Genomic DNA, 11,403 nt, shown 5'->3' with positions numbered 1-11,403 from the left:
TGCAGGGGGTTCGCCGAAAAAAGTGTGATTTTTATATATAGTTAGTTAAAAACTTACGATACATACAGTACATTGTTTCTCCCCCCCCCCTCCCATTTCCAGTAAAGGGGCTTCTCTGCTGAACAAAGTTCTTAGACTACTAAAAAAAAAGTACCACGGATATAAAAAGTGACGTCCCAAAAAAACAAAAACAAAACCCGCAGCCAAAACTGAAGAAGCAAAAGATAAAAAAAATGAAAAACAAAACAACAACACAGAGGCAAAGGCATAGGGGGAATTTCACTTTTATTCCGTTACTGAGGCGCTGGCATTTATGCACTTTACAGAAAAGAAAAATGGCATCTAGTCTCCTTTAACCAAAAACACCTGTCTGCTGTCACGAACAAAGGTAACAAAAGGAAGCGATCGAACATCAAGCGTCAATTCGACTGTAGAGGGAGTTCAGGGGAGAAAAAGCCATGGTCCCTTTATTGCTGGTGTTTCACATCATGCTGAAGCAGCCAAGATTAATCTGAGGTTCAGAGAAACTGCAGAATCCACAGTATTTTGTGTTTTACCATAAAATAGATTGGTGCCAGTGGGAATTTGTCACGGAGAGAAGGACATTCCCAAGGTGAAAATCTATACAAGTAAAAGCAGAAAATCGAATTCATGGTCTGACCACTCAAAAGATACTGATTATCAATTGCGACAATGTTTTATATTACAGTTGGCTGTTTGTAAGGTAACGTTTACAGTATGACAGACCTGGCTTACTTCTTACTCAGGATATCTCAGGAAAAGTAATCCTCAAAAAAGCCTCAAAACTAGAAAGAAACAGCAAAATTAATGTAAAGTTCTTTGATTAAGGCACTTTTGAGTGTAAATGGCAGACTACGACAGCATCCTGAATCATGGAAATAAATTGACTAATTTCAGCACAATGGCATGTGTATAGAGTCCTCAAAAAACAAACAAAAATAAAACTGCCATGTTGACCAAACTCCTTTACCGATCAGTCTCACACAATAAGTTATAACACCAGACTGAGAAAATGCCACGAAGCGCCATACATTTGAAAGTAGCTGTGGAATAATACGCATTACTGGGTGTGGTCAAGCAACGGCTGCGGACGACAGCAGCACGGTTCCCTTTCCCGCGGGCGCTGATTGGGCCGATCCGAGACAGCTTGGCGGCCGCGGGCAAGGGAACCGTGCTGCTGTCGCCCGCAGCCGGTGCTTGACCACGCCCCTTTGCTGCCACACTGGGTTTTTGTGTTGACCAAACTACTGACGGTGCAACATAATGATACCTTTTCACATTGACATGATAAGGCCAGACCGTTGAAATAATGCAAGAATCATCGTCAACATTATTTTGGACCTTTCAGAATCTAGCACCATGGCAGCTTTTTTCAAGGTGGCCTCTAGAGTAGCGAAGTGTGCGGTTTTTGGTTCCTAGAGCGTCTTGGACAAATTCTCTGGTTATTAGCTTTGGTTTTACTTCTCATCCATCGACTCACAGACACATCAACATTTTGACGACTGATCAGTAAAGAGGTCTCCCCATCATGACTTCACCAAAAACCGGTTGAACAAAGTTGAATTCCCTCCATTGCCATGAGACAATAAACTAAAAAGACAGGATTGAAGATTAGACCAAAGTCAAAGGTTACATCACAAACCTCGGCAGTGTAGAGGGAGACTAGAACGATAAACAGTTGGTCATTTTTTTGTCAAACGTGCTTGCTGACAAGTATGTGCAACTCCATCTGACCATTGTAGTAAACTAAAACCTGGACCATTTCAACATGAAGGGAAACAAGTCTTCACTTGGAACCTGCATGAACGTGCAACAGATTGGTGCGATAAATGCCAGACGCCACGTTTCCCCTGAAACAAAAACAGTGACATGGGAGTTACACATTCGGAATTAAAGTTATGTGAACCACTATTTCCTCTGAGCATCTGCTGGATAAGACACCGGGTTTTTGAGTACAATTCTGCTAGCTGCTGTTTTGCAGCCTGAGGAAGAGACACTTCCTCTAAATCCTGTAAACCCTCTGCTAATCTACTTGATTAAAGTGAGTGCCGCCAACAGGACTGAGGCAGTGTTTGCGCTCCATTAAGTTCTGTGCCAATAGGTGTGACTTGCACACATAGTTGTATCTACTGCTTCATAAGGTTTGGGTTCCTAAACCCATGCCTTATGAAGGGGTCCTTGAGAAAATTGGGGGGGGGGGGGGGCAGCAATTAATTTTTCCATTTTAATTGTTTTAAATGTCATTTCCTCCCCACCTCCAAATATGTCATTTCCTTCCCACCTCCAAATATATCAACCATAATAACCTAAATAATAATTTAAACAAATAAACCACACAGCAGCAGATTAAGGATGGCTGTCCTCAGCCAGAGCTTAGTATTACAAGGAAGGCCTTGAAATAAAAAGCTCAGTCATAGGGCATTCTAGGCACAGCCATTACAGAATACAATACCAATCCTTAAAGACTAATTAGTATTTTAAAAGTGGCATTCACACGGTACCCAAGAAGAAAATGGGAACATTTGACAACTTTATATTGACGCATATTTTTGGAAGCATGAATATGGTTTGTACCTGCAACTTGTCAATAAGTACTTACAATTAACTCAGGCTGCTCCAAGTTCCTTGCGCCTGCCTCCATGGTCGCCGTCCTCATCGTCTGGATCGACAGAGTGGAACTCAGCCACATAAAGGCTCTTGTCGATGCTGCCTGGGATGGGCTTAATGTCGGTCACCAGCTGGTCCTCGATGCCCTTCAGGTTGAAGCGGTCCTCTGAGGTGATCAGGTTGATGGCGAGACCCAGGTGACCAAAACGACCTGAATGGGGGAAATCGGTTTGAAGTATTTCCTCAGATCCGTTAAAATGTGTTGCAAGAGTAAACAAGGCCATCCCTTACCTGATCTGCCAATGCGGTGAAGGTATGTTTCAGCATTTTTGGGGAAATCAAAATTGATCACCACATTCACTGCCTGGATGTCAATACCCCGGGTGAAAAGATCTGAAAGAGAGACGGCCAGTGATCAGTGTCAATACCACCCTCCCAGAGCTGAGTGAAACATTGAACTATCCGGTTCTGTAGTGTAATGTGGCAATATTACAAGTTATGGATTTAATTATAATACCGTATTGGCTCGAATATAGGTCGACCCTGATTATAAGAAAATGGCCCTTTATCAAGACTGATTTTTGGAAAAACACCTTTTGAAGACCAAATCTTGTTTTTATAAGAAAATCATTTTATTTGAAAAATAATAATAACAGCATATAACGTGCAGTCGTACTGCGGTAGCCTATGTGGGAACGTAATGCAGAACTAAATTTCACAAGCGTGAGTTCCACCTGGAAATTTTAAGCCCGGAAGCCGTAGGCAAGTTAGCAACATGCTAAGCTTAGCTCAAGATGACTGCCATCTGAATCAGTCACATAATGGCCAGTACAAATGAGTCTGACACAGGAGCTGCCTGCATCTTTTAAATCAGCCATGTGGGTAAAAATTCCGGGTTCCCATTTAACTACAACAGCAATGGAGACAAGCGAGTGGTGGATCCGACGAGGACGGTGTGTCTGCGTTGTTGGACAGTTGTAGGGTACTGTATGTGTGCAGAAAGAGATTGAAACAGTCCACCTCATGCACACATTTTATTTTATTTTTTTTATTATTCTACCATATAGTGACATTAAAAGTCTAGACCCCGGCTCGACTTTTTACGACGTATTTCCAGGAAAAAAAACCCCCTGTCTTATATTCGGGTCAATGTGGTACTTCTAACAGACAATCTACAATACTCAATTATTGCCAAGCTGCTCCTCATACATAACCAGTCCCTCCAGGAATTAAAAAAAACCCCAAAACCAAACAAACACGATTTTGCAGTCAGGATGCAAATTCAACCATTTAGCTCCGCTGTAATTTAGCATAATCAGTGTACAACCAACATTCTTTAACTTAATGCTTAAACTTGTCATCCATCCCAGAGAAGACACAGCGTAATAGTAAATATTTCCAGTTATTTCAGTGAGGTATTATCCTAAGATCTATATATTTCGCATTTCCCTTTTTGATTTGCAATTAGGGATGCATGACTGAAATTCTGGGCCGATACGGTTGTTTAAAATAACAATGTGGCCGATGCAAAAGTTTTTCAGAGTTCCCCTGAACGCAGCATCGCTTCCTGCTTGGAGCGCTGCAGAGATTCTAAAATAGATCGCGGACTGCGTACATTTTTTTTTTTTTTTAAATAAAATAAAATAAATAAAATAAAATGCTAAAATGGGTTGCCAAATAGACTTTTTATATAATATACCTGGGCGGCCCTCTCAAATAAAGTCTAGGCCTGGGAAACACTGGATAAACATCGGCACTGCCATCGGTGAATGCAATCTTATTTGCCGAATATCGGCGGACACTGATGTACGGACAATAAATCGGTGCAACCCTACTTGCAATTGTGTCAATCCTGCAATTTTACTTAAAAAACCTCAAATTACATGACCAGATTTGAGAAACCTCCTGAAAAATCAAGCATTTTTGCATGCACCGATCACAAAAAATCCCAAAAACAGCAACTCCAATCCCGGAGAGACTGAATAATACAGACTCTTCCAGCCTGGTGCACACAGCACTACCTACCTGTGCAGACCAGGTTTCTGCACAATCCGTTTCTGAAGTCGTGGAACACGCGGTTCCTGTACTCCTGCATCATCTTGGCATGAATGTAGAAGCAGGAGTAGCCCAGCTGGGTGATCTTCTTCGCCAGAAGCTCAACCCTCTGGGTGGAGTTGCAAAAGATGATTGACTGGTTGATCTGGAGCTGCAGGAAGACAAATGCACATCAGGAGCAATGCCAACCCTGAAATATTTTTCAGGCGCTGTGTTTGGGCACTGATGTGGGAGAAGATTTGAACTACAATCACCACATTTGCTATTATTATAATTATTATTATTGTGAAAAATACAGTTTATACCTGTTCTGCACAAAGATTACTAACAATAGTACTGGTTTTATTTATTGTAAGTTTCACAATAAAAAATAAATAAAACAAGTAATTAATTTAATTTTGTAAAAATATTATATATAAATAAACAGAAATTAATATTTTAATAATACAGTATCCTGGACACCTCCCCTCCAATCAGATGAACTTATGCAAATTATAACAACCCACCAATTAATTAGAACCCCATCTCCACCTCCCCCGACAGTCACACAGAGCATTACACTAGTTAATGGCAGACTACTATAAAAACTTAAACACCTTTTAACTTTTCTTAAAAATAAATATACCCAAACTGTACCATTACCCCAAAACCTGTGACGTCAAGTGACCGTGGTAATCGTCACAGTCCTAGTTGCACGTGTCGCCACAATGAGTTTTATTTAAGAAATTGATTGTATTAGGGCTGAAAGATTGATCAAATTCAAATCGACATCGCAATTAAACCGAACGCAATTTTCGAATCGCAAAGCCTGCAATTAAAAGAAAGGAAGGAAAAACAGAATAGGGTTTTTCTTTTCCCATGTTACACAATCTAACCAATAGGGATGTCTAGGGCCTTTTCCTATAGGCGAGATAGGTGGCCACCAAGCGCGCCATCCCGAGGGGGAGGGGGGTGTGGAGAGGGAGGGATCGGGGCACATTTTTCCACACCTGTCCCACTCTGACGGAACCGATGATGCACGCGCCAGCGATGGGCTGCCCGTGATTGGCATGCCAGTACAGTGTGTTATTTTACGTCTCCTAATGGAACCAAACAAGTGTGCATGGAACAAAACTGTGTGTAATTGGGACACTTTCTCCATGCCCCTCCACCTATAACGATGGTTTTAACCCTTGGTGCTGCCCCCCAGTGAGACCCAGTGCTCCGGCCACGGTGCACTGTGTGTGCTGCTGGCAGAGCTCTGAACACCCATAGAGTTTGGACAGATGCCCTTCCAGAATAACGCGTGTTTGTTGTTCCCCTTTTTTTTAATTAGCATAAAGCTGAGCAACAGAGAGGCACTCGTGTATGGATGCAACACACACACACACACACACACACACACACACACACACACACACACACACACACACACACACACACACACACACACACACACACACACACACACACACACACACACACACACACACACACACACACACTACAAGGCTTGAAGTTAAATCAACGAGTCAATATTCTGTGATTGAAGGTTTTTCTTTTTACAATTCAATAGTTGAATAAAGATATGTTATTCATATCTAATTTCATCCTAACACTTAGGCCTTGCCTACAGGAGAGAGCAGTTTATATGTTGACTGTATCCATTTTTGTGTTGGTCATACTATAGAATGACTAATTGCTTGTGTTTAGTGAATAATACAGAAGGAACTTTAAAAAATATTGGTCTAAAAATAAAAATGTAATCGCAATTAGATTTTACCAAATCGCTCAGCCCTATTTTTCTTTTACCATCAACAAACTATCTTTTGTAAATTACTTTTTTTTTTTTAACAATAGCTTATTAACTGTTCAACTGACAGTATTAAACCCTTCAAAATTGTTGTCGTCGGTTAATGGCTAATTATTAACATCATTAAACCAGAAACAATCTAAACAGAAATAATCCATCTTTGCCATTCAGTACATCATCATATCTACAAACAGCATTCCCTCTGCAATTTCTAAACGATCTCCAGTTGCATCGAAATGCAATAAACACGTTTTTGTTCATTTCACTTACCCTAGAGAAGAGTGTGTTCAGGCAGTGGACCTTCTGCCTTTCAGTCACATACGCATAGTACTGCGTGATGCCCTTCAGGGTGAGCTCCTCCATCAGGTTGATCTCATAGGGCTTCTTTAGGTGCTTGTTCTACAAAAAAAGAAACATTCACACTTATACCGAGCGATAAAAGTCTATTGCAGATTAAATGCAGAAACCTGAGACATGGGCTGGGAAATTCAGAATTCTTCCGTCAAAAATATTTAAGCAAATCAACATCATAAATACAGTCACTGCATGTCCAAAACAAGGGTATCTTGCTGAGGGAGAACTAATCCTTGTATGATAATAAGATTTACTAGGATCAAGTAAATTTATTCACAAAACAGGGGGCTTTTGGTCTCACCATAAATTTCTGCACACTTATTGGGAAGGTGGCAGAATAAAGCAGAATCTGTCGGTCCTTGGGCAAGAAGCTGATAATCTCCTCTATCAGCACAACAAAGTCTTGGGAGAGCAGTTTGTCCGCCTGCAGACGGAGAGAAGGAAGAGGAGTGTGAGGGGAGGCTTGTGTTGCTAACAAACTGTTTGTGTGGAGGGATATTGACTCACCTCATCCATCACCATCATCTGGAGTCTATCCACCTTGGCCACACCCTTCTTGATCAGATCCAGGATCCTGCCTGGTGTTGCTATCACCACGTGCACTAATGGGGTTGGAGGCAGAATGGTCCGTAAGAGGTCACGTCCCATGCGGCACAAAGATGCCCCTCCCTTAATTTTCCAGTAGAGTTGCGGATTTACCGGTTTCATCGAGACGCATGATATCGTCCCTCAAGTTGGTGCCTCCGGTGGTCGCCATGACTTTAACTCCTCCGAGGTGTTTGGCGACCTGGATGCTGATCTGGCTGACCTGCAGGGCCAGCTCTCTGGTAGGTACCATGACCATGGCTGACAAACAATAAACAATATTAAGCACACAGCTTAAACAAAACAACTCAGGACAAATGAAATAAAGAACTCTCCCTATAGATGGAGAATCCCTCCCTAGATAGAGAATAAAACATGTAAGGCAAAGGACGTCAACATCTTTTGGAAAAATAAATAAAATCCGAGAGTGGGTAAACATGGTTGTGTCATTGAACTTATTTTTGAGAGGCTATAGTCCATGACAAAACAAGCACACTGGAAAATGCATAGAAGGATAACATGCCTGACCCAAAAATAACTACATTTGATCAAAGTGAGCTCCAAATAATAGCAATAAATAATACACAGTACCGTATTGACCTGAATATAGTACGGCTCTGATTAGAAGACAACCCCCCCCCCCCCCCCCAACTGAAACTGAATCTGTCCTCCTAATGCAGACGTTTTATTTTTTATTATTCTAACGTATAGTGACATTAAAAGTCTAGACCCCAAGTATAAGACAAGCCCACTTCTTCCAGATGTATTTACAAGAAAAAAAACAACAAAAACAAACCTTATCTTAACTTATCCTGTCTTGTCTTGTCTTATTTTCAGGTCAAGGTGGTAATTAACTGTTGGATGTTCTGAATTCAATCAGGCAGAAATAGCGATCGTTTAGCTCACCCTGAATGTAATCCTTCTTTAGGTCGATCCTCTCCAACAAAGGGATGAGGTAGGCACCACTTTTCCCTGTGCCGTTCTTGGCCCGGGCCAGAATGTCTCTGCCTGACAGTGCAATGGGGATGCTTTCCTCCTGCGGTCACATTAAGGTCACTTCAGCACAGAGGTAATCACATAAAAATGAAAGTCACTTCAGTTAAGCATTAAGGTCCACTCTGGATGGAACAAACATTAACATAACATTTGTTTTATGAAATAAGAAACCTAAGTGGGCACTACTGACTCAGAATGACCAATTTCCAGTGGAATTACCTGGATAGGGGAAGGTTTCTCCCAACCCATTTCAAATATCCCCATCAGCAGTTCCCTCTTCAGGCAGTAGTCCTCAAACTCGTTCCCCTTGGTCGATGTCACATCCTGCATGGAGAAGAAACACCTTTCAGGTCAAAGAGTCTGTCTAAGAAAATAAGGTGTAATGAATGCTTTCCCAAAACAATTATGACTCCTACTGCTGAGGATGGCTGGCTTACCGAGGTTCTAACTCGAGTGTCTTTTGGAGGCAGATGCAGGCACCGTTTCCAGTCGTCTCCAAATCTGGAAGAGAGGTTTTAACTTAAACACATAAAGTACTAGAACAGAAAAAAAAGCCTACAATACAGGAAGAGGATACATATAATACTAATGCAAGGACATTGAGCAAGCAGGCTTACTTGATGCCTCCACTGGTGTGGGGAATGCTGCCTCCTTTTTGGGGGACACCAGGTTGCTGGGCAGATGCATTAGGTGCTGACTGCAGCCCGGCTGGTTTGGGCGGTCCTCTGAGCTGCCCGTTTGCTGGCTTGTTCAAAACCATCATGGATGTTGGGTTTGCTGTTCTCGCTGTAGCCATGGTTTCAAGAGCTCTTATGTTCAAAGTCAGGTTTTTTTTTACTGGTTTTTTTTTTTTTTTTTCCTATCTTGGTTCTAAATGCCCTTCTCTGTAAAAAAAATATTACTAAAACATGAAAAACTAAAACCTTTTTGCTTTTACAGAATGAATTGTGTACACGTCCAGATCTCTTGAAAAGAAGAGCCGAACATTTGAATATCGTCTATATACAAGACAACTCTCCAAAAATGGGAGAAATTAGAATTCATATGAATAAATAGATCATATATCTGTCAAAGTTTATTTTGTTTGTTTGTTTGTTTTTTTGTTGCCCCAAGTAATATACGCTTCACTCTTAATTACAGAGGTTTTCCTTCCTTGAGTCTTGGCTTTATAAGTTCACATACACTTGTCTCAATACATTCAATTTGGCCAGTAGTAAAATAATGGTCCTCTGAGCTGAGTCACATTGAGAAAGTCTATGAATTGTGTACTGAACACGAGATTTTATCTTGTCTGCAGGCTCATAGAAAAACCCCACTAGTCTTATTCTGTTGCAGTCAACTTCCAACGTTCTCCTGTGTCTCCTGCAGTGGAAGTGGGGATGGGAGGCTCACGCCACTTTCAAAACTGTTCAAATGCAAAATCCAGGTTTCCTGTCAAGCAACAGAGAGTGAGTGAGATTCAATACCCACAATCAAGATCTAGTAAACCTATCATATGAGTTAATGAAGGGCAACTGACAAACAATCTAAAAAAAAAAACACAATGATAACAAAGTAGTGTATAGAACCAAAACATTTTCTGAAAAATTTGCCATCAACCTGTAAATGTTGCTTACAACAGAATAACATTGGAAATGTATTCAATCTAAATAAGCAAAAAATATTTACCATTTGCAATAAACCTAAACATTTATTAAAAAAAAAATATATATATATATATACACACACACATATATATATATATATATATTACAACTGGCAGATATTCAATAAACCTAAAAACTCATTAAAAACAAGAAACCAAAGCTATGGAAAACAAGGAAATTGGCCAAGTTTACAGACATATAGATCCAAAACAAAATCTGAGATTAATCTGCGTGTGATCGCATCGCGTAAAGAAAAAAACAACAACAAAACAAACAAAAAAAAACTGCGCTGCTAATAGGTGAATTTTCAGTCCGCGAAATGTCTCCGAAAAGCCACAAACTTCAGGTCGCCGCTTCGTCGCGAACACGGTAAAGTAAGCGCAGCTAGTTAGCTTAGCGGGCTACAAACGAAATACCCACGCGTGGACCGCGAAACGTGGACGCGAAGTTGGAAACGAAAAAAAAAAACAAAACACCGCCCGGTGTGTCGAAGCGCCGAGGGAAGAGCCGACGAAATGCCGTTTCCCCCACAAGGTTGTCGCGCATTCCGCCCGTTTCCATCTGCGACCAAACTTTCACCGGAAACGTGGCTAGCGCCGAACAGATGCCTCTTCTGGGGAGCGCAACGCGGATAAATATCACGGTTTGGGAAGGAGGGGCGGCGGCGGCGGCGGCGGCGGCGGTGGTGGTGGTGGTGGGGAGCTCCGTTCGCGGAGCCCGGGGACGCGGCGCGAGAGCCCCGGTTGTTGTGGAGCCGAGCGCGCAAGGAGCGGGTGAAGCTGACGAACACACCGGAGGATTTTACTTTCCGAACAGCCCGCGGATCCGCGTTACCTCCAGTCGGTTCATTCAGCCGAAGCCCTCGATGCCCTCGCGTTTACTTGTTTGTTTGTTTGTTTGTTTTTCACTCTTGTTTCTTCTTTTCGCTCTTAATAAGTGTCGTCTCTTCGAGAAAAAAAAACGCAGCGACTTGTCACCCGTCTTTTGTCTCTTTTGGAATATTGACAATCCAACATGGCCGCGCGCTCGTATTTTTGGGGGGCTCGCAGCCTGCTGCTCGGCGCAGGGACCGGCCAATCCGCTGCTAGATTTCCCACAGACTAGCCCATCGGCCGCAGCTTTACGCAGATACTGACCAATCAGCTGCAGCCCCGTGAAAGACCGCCCAATCAGCTACCGCGCTGTACAGAAACCGACCAATCAGCCGCCAGACCGAAAGTAAATTGACCAATCAGCTGCCAGACAGAAAAGACACTAAAACAAAACAGCATGGGTTGTTTTTTTTTTAATATAAAAATATTTATTTATGAATACATACAAAACTGGATGGAGGAATCTCTCTGACAC

At 41.9% G+C, this 11,403-nt stretch overlaps 1 protein-coding gene across 2 annotated transcripts; it reads right to left on the bottom strand.

Moving 5' to 3' along the window:
- Window positions 1-276: 276 nt before the first annotated feature.
- ddx61 (DEAD (Asp-Glu-Ala-Asp) box helicase 61) lies at window positions 277-11,040 on the bottom strand. Of its 2 annotated transcripts, none has more exons than XM_080005342.1 (13): window positions 10,849-11,040; window positions 9,028-9,841; window positions 8,848-8,911; window positions 8,630-8,734; window positions 8,321-8,450; window positions 7,529-7,675; window positions 7,337-7,431; window positions 7,131-7,253; window positions 6,746-6,874; window positions 4,654-4,834; window positions 2,920-3,021; window positions 2,621-2,839; window positions 277-1,871 (listed from the first exon to the last, which is right to left on the bottom strand). In XM_080005342.1, the coding sequence occupies exons 2-12, from the start codon at window positions 9,204-9,206 to the stop codon at window positions 2,628-2,630; spliced, it is 1,467 nt and encodes a 488-aa protein (XP_079861468.1). In that variant the 5' UTR covers window positions 9,207-9,841; window positions 10,849-11,040; the 3' UTR covers window positions 277-1,871; window positions 2,621-2,627. The 2 variants fall into 2 exon arrangements, with proteins under 2 accessions (XP_079861468.1, XP_079861467.1); XM_080005341.1 differs by having other exon boundaries at window positions 10,891-11,040.
- Window positions 11,041-11,403: the final 363 nt, after the last annotated feature.

Source organism: Zeus faber (genome assembly GCF_960531495.2).
Source record: "Zeus faber genome assembly, chromosome: 8".
Taxonomy (NCBI): Eukaryota; Metazoa; Chordata; class Actinopteri; order Zeiformes; family Zeidae; genus Zeus; species Zeus faber.
This window is presented reverse-complemented; position numbering and strand designations above follow the sequence as displayed.